This window comes from Jaculus jaculus, chromosome 2, assembly GCF_020740685.1.
Source record: "Jaculus jaculus isolate mJacJac1 chromosome 2, mJacJac1.mat.Y.cur, whole genome shotgun sequence".
In the NCBI taxonomy this organism is placed as follows: domain Eukaryota; kingdom Metazoa; phylum Chordata; class Mammalia; order Rodentia; family Dipodidae; genus Jaculus; species Jaculus jaculus.
Window position 1 is genome coordinate 190,302,929 of NC_059103.1, and position 18,294 is coordinate 190,321,222.

The window sequence follows — 18,294 nt, forward strand, 5'->3', positions numbered from 1 at the left end:
TGGGTTCCTAGTTCTGAGGGCTCCTTTTGCAGTGCTCTTCCCTGTGCAGAGTCCCAGCATGACATGCCAGTTACTTCTTGGCATTCCTCTGGGTTTCACTACATTTCATGTTTTTCATTATTTTTTGTGTGTAGTACACACAGTGTGGTGTTTGTTTAGCAGATGCGTGTGTGCACAGATGTGTGGGCCCCGTGCACGCACAAGTGGAGGCCAGAGCAGACCTTGAGGGGCTTTCCTTTCTTGCTCATCTGTGCAGTTCCTTGAGACGGAGTCACAGAACCTGGAGCTCCTTCCGCAAGCTGCAGCAATTTTCCAGTCTCTGCTGCACAGGGTTACAGGCACGTGTGACCACACACAGCTGCTTCTGTGTGTGCTGGTGAATTTTTTTTTAATTTTTATTTATTTGTTTGCAAGCAGAGAGCGAGAGAGATAGAGAGAAGAGAGGCAAACAGAGAGAGAATGGGTGCGCCAGGGCCTCCAGCCACTGCAAACAAAGTCTAGACACATGTGCCCCTTGTGCAGCTGGCTTATGTGGGTCCTTGGGGAATCGAACCTTGGACCTTTGGCTTCGCAGACAAATGCCTTAACCACTAAGCCATCTCTGCAGCCCTGTGCTGGTGAATTTAACTCAGGAGAAATCAGTTCCTCTCAGGTCCTCATACTTCTGTCCAAGTGCTCTTACATGCTGAGCCATCTGCCTCCTTCCCCCCTTTTCTTTTGGTGGTGTTGTTACCATTTTGAGGTAGGGTCTCACTTAAGCCCACTCTGCAGTCCCAGGCTGGCCCTGCACTCACAGCCATCCTCCTACCTCTGCCCCCTGAGTGCTGGGATTAAAGGGGTATGCCACTATGCTTGGCTTTAAAAAAAAAAAAAAGGTTTTATTTATTTATGAGAGATAGAGAGAAATGGGTACATCAAAACCTCCAGCCACTGCAAGTGAACTCCAGACACATGTGCTACCTTGTTCATCTGTCTTTACGTGGCTCCTGGGGAAGCAAACATGGGTCTTTAAGCTTCGCAGACAAGTGCCTTAACTGTTGTTAAGCCACCTCTGCAGCTCCACCCACCCCCCCCTTTTTTTTTTTCAGGTAGGGTCTCACTCTAGCTCAGGCAGGCCTAGAATTCACTATGTTGTCTCAGGGTGGCCTCCAACTCACAGCGATCCTCCTACCTCTGCCTCCCAAGTGCTGGGATTAAAGGCGTGAGCCACCACGCCTGGCCAGCTCCCCGCTTTTTGATACAGGATCTTACCATTTTAGCCTGGACTGGCCTGGAAGTCTAGATTCTCCTGCCTCGGACTCCCGAGTGCACGGATCACAGGTGACTGCCACTCCTCCCAGGCTGGCTTAGATTTCACATTGCTGAAGCTGATGCTATCCCGGTGTCATGCTCGCGAAGAGTCTGTGACGACTTGAATTTTGTGAACCTTGTAACAGCGATGGTGCTGGCGAGAGCTGATAACCGCGGGCACTCCCCCGTGACAGGTACACTTGCCAAGCATGTTACGTGTATTTCCCATAGAGCAGACATGCGTCCCAAGACTTGGCTAGTGAACTGAATTTCGATCGCGTTCGTCTTTGACTCGAGCAATGAAATACGTGACTGCCTTTTCTCACTGGCCTGTCTGTGTGCATTGTGTTTCAGTGTGTGACGAGCATAAGGAGTTCAAGGACGTGAAACTCTTCTACCGCTTTAGAAAGGACGACGGCACCTTCCCACTGGACAACGAAGTGAAGGCCTTCATGAGAGGACAGAGGCTGTATGAGAAGTATGTGCATGAAACGTGCCCCCCGACACCTTGACAGGAGGGGAGCAAGGCTCTGTCAGTCTCCACCACGGTGACTTCAGCCCCTTCTTCTGTGGGCTGCTTACGTAACTGTTCCTCTTAGGAGGAAAAACTTCCATCGCACATCTGCTTTCCTTTTGCCAAAAATTAACTCAGTTTCATAAGATTCTTATTAAAGCATTCATTTAAATCATATTTTCTATATTTAAGTTATTTTAGCAAAAGCCCAGAAGTGAAAAACAGAAGGCTAGAGGCACTGTGTTTGCCATCAAGTGGCGTCGATGGTCCTTTCCGTATATGAATGATAGGCGGTTGCTCAGTTTGGAGGTTCGGCCTCGTAATTAGCTAGAGAGGCAGAGCCAAGTACAGGAGAAGTTCAGGGTCATGTCAAGAATCAGTAATAGGAGTACTTCAGGGGCATGCTGTCTGTGGGACTGATTTTTCAACTTTCATGAAGAGATGAGTATACCTCCTCCCTTGAGATGGCTTTCCCCCCTCTTAGATGCCTTTCGACTTTAGTGACATTTGTTTGTACGTACATACCAAGAAAACATATTTGTTATTTGTCTTTCTGAATCTGGCTTATTTCACATAACATGATGATCTCCACTTGCATCTATTTTTCTGCAAATGTCATAATGTCAACTTCTTTTTCTTGTTCCCCCCTTCTCTCTCTCTCTCTCTCTCTCTCTCTCTCTCTCTCTCTCTCTGTGTGTGTGTGTGTATATGTGTCTGTATACATGTGTGTTTTTTTTCTTCTTCTTTTTTGTTTATTTTTATGTATTTATTTGAGAGTGACAGACAGAGAGAGAAAGAGGCAGATAGATAGAGAATGGGCACACCTGGGCCTCCAACCACTGCAAATGAATTACAGATGTGTGCATCCCCTTGTGCATCTGGCTTACATGGGTCCTGGGGAATCAAGCCTTGAACTGGAGTCCTTAGGTTTCACAAATAAGCCTTAACCACTAAACCATCTTTCCAGCCCTTCACATGTATAATACATAATATTCATATAATATATTTGTATAATATACATATGTATTATTGACAACTTCTATACTTACAGGTAACAACCGTGGTATTTCCCTCCCCTCCCCCCTTTCCCCTTCATAGCTCTGCTCTTCATCATATCCTCATGTCCCCTCCCTCCATTAGTCTCTCTTTTTTAATTTGATGTCATCATCTTTTTCTCCTATTATGAGGATCTTGTGTACGTATTGATAGGCACTGTGAGGTCATGGATATTGAGGCCAATTTCTGTCCGGACAGTTGTATGTAAGGAGTGGTACCCTTCCTTTGGCTCTTAGATTCTTTCTGCCACCTCTTTCACAGTGGATCCTGAGCCTTGGAGGGTGTGAGATGTTTCAGTGGTGGACACTCCTCTGTCCCTTCTTCTCAGCACTATGTTGCCTTTTGGGTCATCTCAGTGGTCATTGCCATCTGAAAAGAGATACTTCTCTAACTGAAAGTGAGAGTAACATTAATATATGAATATGAACATCAAGTTTAGTGCTTTCAGGGCAATTTGGTGAGAATAATATAGTACATGTGTGTTTTGAGGTAGGTTCTCCTTCTAGCCCAGGCTGACTGGAAACTCACTCTGTAACCCAGGCTGTCCTCCAACTCATGATAATCCTTCTGTCTTAGCCTCTTGAGTGCTGGAATTTAAGGCCACCATGCCCAGCTTCTTTTTCTTTTCCTTTTCCTTTTTATTTTTTAAAATTATTATTATTTTTTTTAATTTTCTGGTTTGAGGTATGGTTTAACTCTAGCCCAGACTAACCTAGAATCACTCTGTATTTTCAGGGTGGCCTCAAACTCATGGCAATCCTCCTACCTCTGCCTTCCAAGTGTTGGGATTAAAGGCATGTGCCACCACACCCAGCTCTTTTTCTTTTCTTAACACAGGGTCCCATGAAGCCCAGGCTGGCGCTTTGAGCTTGCTGTGTAATGACTTTGAACTCCTGATTCCTAGTGTCTATCTCCCAAGTGCTGGGATCACAGATGTGTGCCACAACATCCAGCCTAGTTTTCTTTCCTGCTGAAAATGCTGTGTACATGTGGAATGGTTGATAGCCACATTACTGTGAAGGTCCCTTCAAACTGAGATTCTGTGCTACCAAAACAGAATGCGTCACATTGCCATGGAAGGAGACAGCAGATTCTGTGATGCTCCTGTCTGACTGTAACTTAGCTCTTTGAATGTGGCAATGCACACTGTTGGGCAGAGATTAGAAACAACTGAAAATATCTAAGCCTGAGCGTGGTGACTCAGGACTGTGTTCCCAGCACTCAGGAGGACGAGGCAGGAGGATCTTCATGAGTTTTAGGATAGCCTGGGCTACGTAGTGAGACCTTCCTGGGATAGAAAGAGAGAGCCTTTCTGGAGGATAATAAATGGCTGGAAGAGAAATGTTACTGCTGATGGGAAGAGTCTATGACAAGAACTAAGAAAAGTTAAAGGAAGTCATTCACACTTTGAGAACCTTCTAGAAAACAGACTTACTCCAGCCTTGTCTTCTCTTGCTTTCCCCCCTCTGTCCTTTGTGTGTTTGTACTGAACTGCGTGTCACTGAATCACCCCAGCGTGCTCTCTGCTGCAGGGCATTTACTATTTTTTACCAATTATTTCATAAATCTCTGTTGAGCTCTTACCAGATGCCAGGCACAGTGTTGATACTGGAATGTGCCAAGAAGCAAAGACGGACAAAGCTGTGTCTTCCTGGGGCTCGGGCTGCAGGCGAGGCCGACGTGCCAGGGCTAAGCGTGCAAAGACAGACGTGAGCATTCAGGGCGGGCGGCCGGCCTGCTGCAAAAGCAGAGGCTTGCAGGGGTGCCAAGCTCCGGGAGGCTCAGAAAGCCCCCGCCCAAGCAGATGCCATCTGCAGAGCGTGGGCCTCCTGGCTATCTGCCTGAAGAGGGTCTGAGGCAGGGGCAGCTGGAAGGTTCAAGGCCCCATCCAAGGATGTGCCTGACGTATTTAAGGATAACCTGGAGGCCAGGGTGTCCGAGGGCAAGAAATTGCAAAGGAATTACAGGAGATGAATTGAAGCTAGTTGCAATCAGGCTACGGTAAGAGTCAGGATTGGAGGTCAAATCAAGCAGGAAGCGATTGGAGAATGTTGAGTCGAGAAGAGGTGATCTGAGAGGCCATCCCCTTTGCCTCCGTGAGTCACCCCACTCTCCCCCCTTTCCCTAGAGCGCTTTGACTCCTCAGGCCTCTCGTTAGCCATGAACTCCTCTGGGACTGTTCTCCGCTCCATGTTAGCGAGGCCTGGTCTCGCGTTGAACTTAACTAACCGAGCTAGCCAGCTTGTTCTGGGATCCTGCGTTCCCATCTCTGGAGCACTGGGAGTACAAGGGACCACCCTGCCCACCCAGCATCCCCAAGGGTGCTGGTACGTCCAGAAACTCGGGTCCACGTGTTTGCACGGAGAGCACTTGGTCCACTGTGCCATCTTCCTCTGTACATGTCACGATGAATCAGTTCTAGAAACATGGGGACAGGCTCCATCGACCTTTGCGCACGTGTGTGTATGTGTGTGTGTGTGTGTGTGTGTGTGTGTGTGGTGTGCTGGGCATGGAACACAGGAGTTGCAATGTGCCATGTGCACTCGCTATACCACTGAGCTCCATTCCCCCAAGCCTCTTTTTTGCACTTCATAGAGCTTGACCAATCATTGCCTGTGTAATCGTATAATGGATGTTTAATGGAAACCATGAGTAGGAGCTGGAAGGCTACTCAGAGGTATGCACTGCCTAGCTGTGTAAGACCTGGGTCATCCCTATCACTGAGAAGGAAGGAGAAAAGGAAGAGCAGAAGACAGAATATATATATGTGTGTGTGTGTGTGTGTGTGTGTGTGTGTGTGTGTGTGTGTGTGTATACTTTTTTAATGGGTTGGTTAATATCACTGTACTCTTTCTGCCTGCCAGACTTTCCAACCAGTGTCTCATTTTCCAGGTAAATTTGTTTCTTCAAGTTGCTTGTGAAATCAGCACTTGGCCCCTGCTTCTGGTTGCTAGGACCTGTTTGGAACACACTTGGAGACCTTTGTAATTGTCAGCTCCATTACATTTTATGTATTCTTCTTGTTTTCTGAGCAATCTTCCTATGAATTTCAGCAAGCTTATAATTTTTGAGTTTTAGATACTTTCATAGCACTGAAAGTGAATAGTGGGTTTTGCTTATAGCTCATTTTTTCAAGTATTTTCGTTTTTTAAATATTTCTTTATTTGTGGGCTGGAGAGATGGCTTAGCTGTTAAGCGCTTGCCTGTGAAGCCTAAGGACCCCAGTTTGAGGCTCGATTCCCCACGTTAGCCAGATTCACAAGGGGGCGCATGCATCTGGAATTCGTCTGCAGTGGCTGGAAGCCCTGTCGCGCCCATTTTCTCTCTCTCTCTGCCTGTTTCTCTGTCTGTCACTCTCAAATAAATAAATAAATAAAAATAAACCAAAAAAATTTAAAAAAATATTTCTTTATTTGAAAGAGGAGAGAGAAAATATGGACACACCAAGAGCCCCTTGCCCCTGTAGATGAGCCCCAGATTCTGCATCATTGTGTGTCAGGCATTACATGGGTAAGTGTGGCATTGAACCTGCTCCTTCAGGCTTTGCAAGCAGTGCCTTTAACCACTGAGAAACCTGGCCAGTCCAAGTACTTTACTTATTTTAGAATTGAAGTTTCTTTATTTTTTATTTATTTTTTTAACTTCTTTTTAGCTGGGTGTGCCTTTTTAGCACATGCCTTTAATCCCAGCATTTGAAAGACAGAGGTAGGAGGATCGCCATGAGTTCAAGGCCACCCTGAGACTACATAGTGAATTCCAGGTCAGCCTGAGCTAGAGTGAGACCCTTCCTCAAAAAACAAACAAACAAAAATACAAAAACAAAAACAAAAACCTTCATTTTATTTATTTATTTGAGAGATAGACAGAGTCAGGCTCAGGGAGAAAGAGAGAGAATGGGCGTGCCAGGGCCTCCAGCTACTGCAAATGAACTCCAGACGTGTGCGCCCCCTTGTATATCTGGCTTACATGGGTCCTGGGGAATCGAACCTAGGTTCTTTGGCTTTGCAGGCAAGTACCTTAATCACTATGCCATCTCTCCAGCCCACTTCTTTCTTGTTGTTTTTTTTTTTTTTAATTTTATTTATTTGAGAGAAAGAGACAGAGAGAGAGAGGGAGAGGGAAATAATGGGCATGCCAGGGCATTCAGCTGTTGCAAACAAATTCCAGATGCATGTGCCACCTTGTGCATCTGGCTTACGTGGGTCATACGGAATTGAACCTGGATCCTTTGGCTTTGCAGGAATGTACCTTAACTGTTAAACTATCCCTCCAGCCCTGTTTCTTTCTTTCTTTTTTTTCCTACATTAATATCACCAAAACCTTTCCTTGGAATATCTCTGACATTTGAAAATGAAGGTCTTGCAAGCCTAAGTATTTATTATGTTTCCCTTTTAAATAATAACAATAAGTATTTATTGCTGACTATACATAAAATATCCTGACCAATATACTTTGATAAGGCTGTTTGATACGCCTTTCCCTGATTTGTGGAGGAACAATGTGTGGCTTGGGGGGTATGTCTCTTGTCAAAGGTCAATTTAACAAATCACAGCTTGAATTTGAACCAGAAACCTAAATCCTAACCTTGTCAGTAGACTCTTCATAAGTCCTCAGTCCTTTTCATTTCCCTTCATAGAGACATTTACTTCAGAGATAGCTCACCATAAAACATGACTGAGAATTCTCTGTAACATGTTATTGAAAGCAGGGTTGGAAATGAAGCTGAGTGTTAGAGTTCAAGCCCAGCACCACCAGAAAAATAAACAAAAGAAAATGTAGCCTAGCTGGTGGCTCACGCCTTTAATCCCAGCACTTGGGAGGCAGAGGTTTAAGAATCAGCGTGAGTTCAAGGCCACTACATAGTGAATTCTAGGTCAGCCTGGGCCAGAGTGAGACCCTACTGAGAGAGGGAGAGAGAAAAAGAGAGACAGAAAGGAAAACATGCAGAAATACTATTAAAAACACACCAGGATCTGTAGCTGGACACTGTAATGCGAGATGAGATCTTCCTTCAGGGCCTTTGCCCTGGAATTCTGTAGATAAGATTAAAAACCAGGTTCATTTTACCTACTTACAGGACCTCTATTTTCTGTGAACTTCATTACATAACAGAAGGGGCTTTCCTTAACCTCTTGTTTTCAGGGGGTACATCTGAGACCCAAGACAGTGCAGTTATACCTCTGCCCTCCCAACTGCTCCTGCTGGTTTTGAGGAGCTGATTTAGTACTTTTTGTCCGTCTGCTTGTTTGAGACAGGGTCTCCCATAGCCCAGACTAGCCTCATTATATATCTGGGGACTCTCCTGCCTCTGTCTCCCAAGTGTTGGGGTTACCTTGCCCAGCTGGCGTATTTGTTCTGTCTTACTAACAGGACGGTGCTTTCTGACTTCAGTTTGCTATACAACTCCAGCTTTTTTGTTTTTAATTTTTTTATTTTTTTTAATTTTTATTAACATTTTCCATGATTATAAAATATATCCCATGGTAATTCCCTCCCTCCCCACCCCCACACTTTCCCATTTGAAATTCCATTCTCCATCATATTACCTCCCCATTACAATCATTGTAATTACATATATACAATATCAACCTATTAAGTATCCTCCCCTCTTCCTTTCTCTACCCTTTATGTCTCCTTTTCAACTTACTGGCCTCTGCTACTAAGTATTTTCATTCTCACTCAGAAGCCCAGTCATCTGTAGCTAGGATCCACATATGCAACTCCAGCTTTTTGACTAAACTTATAACAGTGTTTTTCAGCTTGAATCTGCTGTTTTGCAGAACCAGAACTGGGTGTCAAAAGCGAAGCTCAGGAGCCTGGGAAAATGGCTCAGTGTGAAAAGGTACTTGCTTTGTAGGTTCCATTCTCCAGCTCCCATGTAAATCTAACCACAAGCGTCTAACATTCATTTGCAACAGCAGCAGCCCATTCACACACCCACACAAATAAATGATGTTAATAAACTAAAACTAAGCTGGTTCTGGTGGCAAATATCGGTAACCTCAGCACCTGGGTGGGTGGAAGCAGCAGGATCAGGAGCTCAGGGTCATCCTTATCTAGAAGTTTCCGGCTGTACATCACTGGCAGGAGGTCCTCTGGGCTCATTCATGAAGCTGCAAAACTCAACTGCATTTCAACATTTAACGAAACAGATCTCTTGAAAGACGAGGTTTGATCTCAAGATTGTCAGGTGCTAGGGCTGGGATGTGGGTCAGACGTGCCTACCGTGCACCATTCCCAGGGAATCCCTAGCACAGAAAGAAGGTGGGAGGTGAGATTGAATCCACCAAGCCCTTTGCATACCATGAATGGAGTAGCTCTAGGAAGAGAATTTAAAAAGCAGAATCTGAGTTTAGAAATTATTTGAAAAATGAAATCTGGGAGTTGGGTGTGGTGGCGCATTACCTTAATCCCAGCGCTTGGGAGGCAGAGGTAGGAAGATCGCAGTGAGTTCAAAGCCACCCTGAGACTACATTCCAATTCACTAAGTAGTCTCAGGTAGGGTCTCACTCTAGCCCAGGCTGACCTGGAATTCACTAAGGAGTCTCAGGGTGGCCTCGAACTCACAGGGATCCTCCTCCCTCTGCCTCCTGAGTGCTGGGGATTCAAGGTGTGTGCCACCACGCCTGGCATTTCCATTTTTAACCCAAAGGGTCTTGTTCTTCGAGTAGCAAGTTTCTGTCTCTGGCCACTAGCCCATTTCTCCTGCTTACAGATGTAACACTGACTAAAGAATTGGTTTAAAGTAATCAAGCTGTTTGCCATTAGATCTGTGGGTTCCCACTGCTTCCTTTATTCCCACTTCCACACCAGCTGAAGAGAAATGAAAGGGGGAAATAAGACCCAAGCAGGCAGGGCCTCGTGTGTGTTTTATCTTATCAGAAGTCCCTCTGCCATGGGCCCTAGCATGGGTCTTTTGTTCTCTCCGGTGCCTGGCACAGTAAATATTTGTCGAATGGACAAAGAACTCTCTCCACGGTGTAAGTGCTGTGAGCTGCTGAAAGAGCCACAGAGCACACTGCTTTGAACGACAAGCCACGGCGCCTGCCATTTGCCGTGACTGGCACCTTTAGAGTGTGCAAAACAGCCTCAACATTACTTGCCTGGTTCTCTGTACAGCTTTGAGTTACGTGCTCAGCAGGCATAACTAATCCCATGGTAAATTGGGAGACATGAACAATACAGAGGTTTAATGGTTAATGTAGACCCTGAGATAGGGAGCCAGAGATTTAAAAATAGAAAGACTTAAGTTTTTACTTAAATCTTCTCTTTCCACTGTGCAGGTATTTTCAAAACAGATTTAGGACGATGGCTGTGAATTCAAGGCCACCCTGAGACTACATAGTGAATTCCAGGTCAGCCTGGGCTAGACCAAAACTCTACGTTGAAAAAGTAAATAAAAATCCTTTAAAAATATTATTTATTTATTGAATGTAAGAGCCAAAGGAAGGGTAGGACTCCTTACAACATGCTCCCTCCAGACACAAAATGGCCTGGATATCCATGACCTCACAGTGCCTGACACTACCTACACAAGACCATCATAAGAGGAGGAAAAGATTATGACATCAAAAAATATTATTTATTTCTTTGAGAGAGGGAGAGAGAGAATGGGCATGACAGGGCCGCCAGCCACTGCAGACAAATTCCCGACGCATGCGCCACCTTGTTCATCTGGCTTACGTGGGTACTGAGGAAATCAAACCCAGGTCCTTAGGCTTCACAGGCAAGTGCCTTAACCGCTAAACCATGTGTCCAGCCCTTAAAATTATTTATTTATTTTATATACTTGTGTGAGTGAGTGTGTGTGTGTGTGTGTGTGTGTGTGTATGTGTGAGTGTACGAGCCAGGGTCTCTTGCCACTGCAAATGAATTCCCTTTAGGTTTTACATGGATGGCTGGGAAATTGAACCCAGGTTGGCAGGCTTTACTAGCAAGCACCTTGAATAGCCGAGCCATTTTCCCAGCTCCTGTTTGTTTTGAAGGAGGATCTCTCTGCGTAGTCCTGGCTGGCCTAGAACTCACTACGTAGAGCAGACTGGGCTCAAACCTGTGGCAGTCTTCCTGCCTGTGCCACCCAAGAACTAGGATTCTAGGTATGCATTCAAGTTTTAGTTTGAAATATTGTTAACTATTTTGCAAACCGTAATTATTTTCTACTATGTTATGTACATTTTCAGTTTTCTTTTGATGTCAAAATAACCAGTGGTTTCATGGAATCTTTGTTGTTGTTCTGACAGGGTCTTGTTATGTAGTCCAGGCTGGCCTTGAACTCACAACCCTCCTGCATCTGCATTCCTATTGCTGGGATTACAGGTAGGGTTGCCACGCCTGGCAAAATGCAGAATCTTATAAACATTTCCTGCATTCTTGGTTTCTTTGCAGTGTCCAAAGACTACAAAATTAGTGGGTTAAAAAATATCTTTGGCTGGGCATGGTGGCGCATGACTTTAATCCCAGCACTCGGGAGGCAGAAGTGTGAGGATTGCAGTGAGTTTGAGGCCACCCTGAGACTACATAGTGAAATCCACATCAGCCTGGGCTAGAGTAAGACTCTACCTTGAAAAACCCAAAAAAGAAAAAAAGAAAAATCTTTGGGCTAAAGAGATGGCTCAGTGGTTAAAGCATTTGCCTCCAAAGCCTAAGGACCCAGGTTCAATTCCTTAGTACTCACATAAAGCCAGATGCACAAGGTGGCATATGCATCTGGAGATCATTTGCAGTGGCTAGAGGCCTTGACATGCCCATTCTCTCTCAAAAAGTAAATAAAATGGGACTGGAGAGATGGCTTAGCAATTAAGTGCTTGCCTGTGAAGCCTAAGGACCTCGGTTCGAGGCTCGGTTCCCCAGGTCCCACGTTAGCCAGATGCACAAGGGGGCGCACGCGTCTGGAGTTCGTTTGCAGAGGCTGGAAGCCCTGGCGCGCCCATTCTCTCTCTCTCCCTCTATCTGTCTTTCTCTCTGTGTCTGTCGCTCTCAAATAAATAAATAAAAATTTTAAAATAAATAAATAAATAAAATGTGTTTTAAATTAAATAAATTAAGTTCATATATATATATATATATTTTGACCACTGTGTGTGTGACCAGGGGCAGTTGTGGTACCATGTAACTCCTATCAAGCTCTGCCTGGGATTTTCACCCCCCTGCATGCCAGCTGGTTTCCCTGTCACCATTTTCTGATTTTTTTGTTTTGTTTTGTTTTGAGGTAGGGTCTCACTCTAGCCCAGATTGACTTGGAACTTACTATGCAGTCTCAGGGTGGCCTCCAACTCATGGTGATGCAATCCTCCCACCTCTGCCTCCTGAGGGCTAGGACTAAAGGCGTGCGCCGCGACGCCGGCCCATTTCCTGGATTCTTGCAGAAGACAAGAAGCCGCCTGGTTAGAACAACAGTGGCTAGTTACCGGGCAGTGGTCGGTGCCAGCATCTCCCTGCCGGTGACTGAGCTGCAGCTGGCGCAGAGAGGGCAGGCAGTGGCAGCGTACGTGCACGGCGGGCTGCCTGCGGAAGGACCTGAAGCCCTTCACGATGATTTTCAAGCCACCCTTGTCCTCTGTCCCAGAAGGGGACACTGTGTTTTTGGACTGGCAGGAAACTGTCACCTGCCTTCTGTTGCAGTAAGAGATAGCAGACCACACACTGTCAGTGCCGCAGCGTGTAGACCTGAGAAAATGTGAGAGGCCCGTGGAGAACCCCCGCCCAGCACCCACAGCTGAGTGCAGAAATTCGCTGGAAAATGTGGCTGATCACTGGAATAATATTCATTATCCCCCCCAAATACTTTTTATTTGTTTGTTTGTGGGGTCTCACTGTAGTCCTGGCTGACCTGAACTCACTGGGCTTCTCCTACCTCAGCCTCCCCAGTGCTGAGATTAAAGGTCCACACCACCATGCCCACCTTCCATGCTATCTTTTATTTTAATTTATTTTTGTTTATTTTTATTTATTTATTTGAGAGCAACAGAGAGAGAAAGAGGCAGATAGAGAGAGAGAGAGAATGGGCACGCCAGGGCCTCCAGCCACTGCAAACGAACTCCAGATACATGCACCCCCTTGTGCATCTGGCTAACGTGGGTCCTGGGGAATAGACCCTCGAACTGGGATCCTTAGGCTACACAGGCAAGCGCTTAACCACTAAGCCATTTCTCCATCCCCATACTATCTTATAAATAATATATATGTATATGGTATATACATACACACACACACACGCACTATATATATTGTATATATATGGGTCTATATGGTAAATGTAATTTCAATTTCAAGTACAACTAGAAGGGTACATAGATGTTTAATATAGTTGACCCTAGCTCTATGACTTTGTTAACTTGCTTGTGTTTTATGACAGCCTCAGTCTGCCAGTCCAGCAGCCAGGAGGCAGCCTCAGGGTTAATGAGATCCAGGCGCTAAGAATGGAATCTGTGCACTTGGTTAAGTACAGGGATTGGGAAGTAGCTGCTAAGAAATGAGGAAGGAGGGTGTAACCACTTCACAACCATTAGAATGGGCTGGAGAGATGGCCTAGGGGTTAAGGCACATGCCTGCAAAGCCAAAGGACCCAGGTTCGATTCCCCAGGGCACACATAAGCCAGATGCACAAGGGGACGCATGTGTCTGGTGTTTGTTTGTAGTGGTTGGAGGTCCTGGTGTGCCCATTCTCTCTCTATCTGCCTCTTTCCTCCATCTCTTCCAAATTAATAAATAATATTAAAAAAAATAAAGATAAGCCAGACATGATGGCACACATTACTTGGGAGGCAGAGGTAGAAGGATCATTGTGAGTTGGAGGCCACCCTGAGACTACATAGTGAATTTCAGGTCAGCCTGGGCTAGAGCAAGACTGTACATTGAAAAACCAAAAATAGTCGGGCATGGTGGCGCATGCCTTTAATCCCAGCACTCGGGAGGTAGAGGTGGGAGGATTGCCGTGAGTTCAAGGCCACCCTGAGACTCCATAGTGAATTCCATGTCAGCCTGGGCTACAGTGAGACCCTACCTCGAAAAACCAACCCCTCTCAAAAAAAAGAAAAACCAAAAATAAATTTAAAAAGAGGAGGAGAAGGTGGTTTGAGGGTAAGGTGCTTACTGAACAAGCATGAGGACGTGACCTGGTGGTATGTGCCTATACCCCGAACACTAGGGAGGTAGAGACAGGAGGATTGCGGCGACTTGCTGGCCAGCCATCCTCCTGTCTCAGCCTCTAGAGTGCTGGGATTAGGGGCTTGCACTGCTACGCCTGGCCTTTTTCAAGAGATATTTGTACATTCATGCTCATAGCCACATTATTCATGCTGGCTAAAATGTAGACATGATCCAAGTGTCTATTCAGAAGTTAAACAAAATGTGGTATGTACATGTAATGGAATATTCCGCCTCAAGAAGGAAAGGCGTTTGGACGCATGCTACATAGGATGCCTGAACTTTAAAGGTATTGTGATGGGTGAAATAAGCCAGTTCTCAAATGGATAAATATTGTGATTCCACATTTATGAGGTCCCTGCAGTAGTTAGATCCATAGAGACTTTCCCTTCTTGTATAATTTAGCACAATTACACAGGGTTTCCAAGAGCCAGGGAGGAGAAGTGTGTTTGTTGAAGGTCATTGTTCAATGGGGACTGTTTCTAGAAGTTCTGGAGATGCTGAGGTGAATCGTTGCATACCACTGTGAATATACTTGATGCTGCTGAGCTCTGTGCTTAGAATTGGGGCTGGAGAGATGGATTAGCAGTTAAGTCACTTGTCTGTGAAACCAAAGGACCTGGGTTCAGTTCCCCAGGACCTACATAAGCCAGATGCACAAGGTAGCACATTTGTCAAGTGTTTGTTTGCAATGGCTGAAGCCTTCACACACTCATATTCTCTCTCTCTCTCTCTCTCTCTGTGAAATAAATAACATAATTTTTTTTTTAAATTAAAAAATAAGCTGGGCATGATGGCACACACCTTTAATCCCAGCACTCGGAAGGCAGAGGTAGGAGGACTGCAGTGAATTCAAGGCCACCCTGAGACTACATAGTGAATTCCAGGTCAGCCTGAGCTAGAGTGAGACCCTACCTCCAAAAAAATCAAAACAAAACAACAACAACAAAAACTTTAAAAATATTTAAGAAAAGAAAAATGAGTAAAATGGTAAGGTTTATGTTCTACTCCAGTCATAAATGAAGAACTAAAATAAGACAGTTAAAGCACACTATAGGCTGTGTGTGAAGGCTCACATATTCTCAGGACTTGGAAGACTGAGACAGGAAGATTGACTCAAGTTAGAGACCAGCCTGTTTCACAGTGTGAAACTTCTCAAAAAAGAAAGAAAAAAATCACAAGCCATCTCCTGTGGGGAGACCAGAGGACAATCACTAGTGTGACTGGTCAGCCAACCTGACCAAAATGGCAGCTCCAGTTTCAACCAGAGACTGGGTCTCAAGGGAAATGCAGATGAGCGAAAGGAGGTCGCGGACCTTTTCCTCTGGCCTCTGCACACGCGCGCATAGGGCGTGCCCATACGAACATCCGCCTGCAGACACCGTTCACACCACCACACACATGCACAAAGTTGCAATAGCAAAATTAAAAACTAAATCACACTACAGACAAGCTGGGCGAGAAGGCAGAAAAGCATGCTCCTAACAGTGAACCGGCAAGCGAGAAAAATACAAACTGGCTTTTAGCTTTAGAGATCCTGGTCTTAATTATTTTTCACTCTGTAGCTTTTTAATAAAAACTTTTTTTATTGACAAACTCGATACATATACACAATATACCATGATCATAATACCCTCCATCCCACCTCCACTCACCACTGAATCCCTCCTTCTTTCCAAATAGTCCCTGTTCTTCTCCTCCTCTTTTTCTTTTCTTTCTTTCTTTTTTCTTTTCTTTTCTTTTCTTTTCTTTTCTTTTCTTTTCTTTTTTTTTTTAAGGCAGGGTCTCACTTTAGCCTAGGCTGACTAGGAATTCACTGCGTAGCTCAGGCTGGTCTCACACTCATGGTAATCCTCATCTCTCCCAAGTGCTGAGCTGAAAGGTGTGAGTTACCGTGCTCTGCTTCCATGCAAGGCTGTATTAGTAAGGAACGTGTCTAAATAATAGTACATTATATGCAGCTTAATGGACTTTTAAATAAGCCTGAGGGAAGTGTCTTGGTTCACGCCAAGTGGTTTTAAAAATCACATTCTCCTTCCTGCTTTCTGATAACACCACCTTCCCCTCTTGTATAATACACAACAATTAAATTAGAACTTGCTTACTGTGCAGATCAGGGAACAGGCCATCTGTGTTTGTTAGAAGTCATCAGGCCAGGATTGTTATCTACCGATTTCTAGCTCTGGTTGATGGTTTAGAGATGGAATCATTGAAAGGTAAACAAGTTGCTGTTTGAATAATGGACAGATCCAGTGAGTGGAGACTGGTAATTTCTGCTGAATTCTAACCCTGTGTCACTAGGAGTTTGAACCAAGTTTCTGTAACACTGATTTTGCCAATTATTCTCGATAGTGACTTTTTGAAAGTCGAGGTTTCTTTTTAAAAAAATATCTTTATGAAATTTATAAAATATTTTTATTGATTTTGGAAGCAGAGGACGAGGCACAGAGAGAATGGGCTCGCCAGGGCCTGTAGCCGCTGCAAGTGAACTCTAGATGCATGTGTCACTCTGTATCTGGGTTTTACATGTATACTGGGGAATCAACCCTGGTCATTAGATTTTTCAGGCAAGCGCCTTTAATTGCTGAGCCATCTTTCCAGCCCCAAAGTCAGGATTTCTGAACTTACAGGTGCTCAAGTAGGAGTTCTTTTCCTGTCATGTCCCAGCACAGCATCCTTCCTGAGTCTCTTTTCCCGTCTACAGTATGGGAGAAAAGCATGTACCTCACAGGTTTGTTATGGGGTCAAGTTCAGTGCATCTCATCTAATGAAGAACTGTTAGGTTTCTAATATACATGGAAAAATACACAGGGGCAAAATTATCCCAGTACCCAAGCTGCAAATAAATAAATAAATAAATAAATATTACCCGTGGTATTCTCCAGGAGACTTGGCATGGCGGTGTACTCAGCCTGTTCAGGGGACATTTCCCTATTCTTTTCCAAGCTGTCCCCAGTGTCCCCAGTGGCTGAATTGTTTTGACACATTTATCTGCATCCTGGTTTGGTTCTGCCCCGTGGGATGCATTAGCACGAATTCCTCTGCTGCCTCCTCACTATTGAAGGCCATGGTTTTGGGTAGTCAGCCCTCCTTACATCTGTCCTCTGGCTTCTGGATACCCCCACTCCCTGTCACCCTCCAGCCCGGAGGTGTTGATGACATGACCGCACCAGTTGGCCAGTCCTGAACGTCATCATCCCTCTTTTTTCTTTATTAGTTATGTACATACTCAGTGTATAAACAGCCATGTTGTTACCATCGTTAGCCTCCTCCCTGTCCTCCCCACCTCCGCAGGGACCTTCTCATTGGGAATTATGGGTCATGCATTGTGGGAGTAGCCATCAGTTATGGGTAAGAGACAGTGTCTCTGTGCATAATGTCCCAACTTGTGGCTCTAACAATCTTTCTGACCCTCTTCCATGAATTTCCCTGAGCCATGTTGGGTTCGTTTTAGGTCTGCTTCAGTGATGAGGTCTTGGGAACCTCTGTGTCTCTGGATCTCTGGTTTGGTAGGAGTTGAGTGTTCTCTGTGTCTATCTCCTTCACCCTTGTGCTGGTACCAGGTTCACCAAGAAAGCAGCACTCTTGCTCATTTCCCCAGTTCCGCTATGGTTTTAACTGGAGCCCTAATGAGGCGTGATGGGCTGATTCTCTTGTCAGGATCTGTGTCTATCTGTCAAAGAGAAGCAGATTCTCCAGTGAAGAGTGACGTCATCACTGGATACATGGGATAACCATTATTATTTTAGAGAGAATTTAATAGGTGTAGGCCCTCTTGTAGCCTAAGATTGGTGGGAGCTTGATATTGGAGAGCAAAATTGGTTTTTGGATATCGTTCTGACTTGTTTCCCAGTTCCAGCTATGGCTTATGTTCTACTGAGTGATGAGTTAGCCAAATCAAGAACGGGTGGTTTTCCACCATGGCTGTGTTCCCACGCTCAGATAATGGTTTTTGTTTGTTTGTTTGTTTTGTTTTGTTTTGTTTTGTTTTTTGAGGTAGAGTCTCACTCTAACCCCAGGCTGACTTGGAATTCACTATGCAGTCTCAGGCTGGCCTTGAACTCAGAGTAATCCTCCTACCTCTGCCTCCCAAGTGCTGGGATTAAAGGCGTGCGCCACTATGCCCAGCTGGCTGGCTTTCTTCCTCCCTTCCTCTCTCTCTCTCTTTCTTTCTTCTTTCTTTTTTACTATTCCAGGGTCCTTTATTCATGCTTCTCAGTCATTGGTTCTGATTATATGCATTAAATGATGATACATTGACAACATTTATGAGACTTGACACGCTGCCT

At 45.0% G+C, this 18,294-nt stretch overlaps 1 protein-coding gene across 1 annotated transcript in view; it reads left to right on the forward strand.

Moving 5' to 3' along the window:
• The window catches only part of Deptor (DEP domain containing MTOR interacting protein), a 211,347-nt gene that overhangs the window by 67,362 nt on the left and 125,691 nt on the right, over positions 1–18,294 (forward strand). The window contains exon 3 of the mRNA XM_004661367.2: positions 1,645–1,768. Coding sequence (XP_004661424.2) covers positions 1,645–1,768 — 124 coding nt within the window. The remainder of the gene's footprint in view (positions 1–1,644; positions 1,769–18,294) is intronic.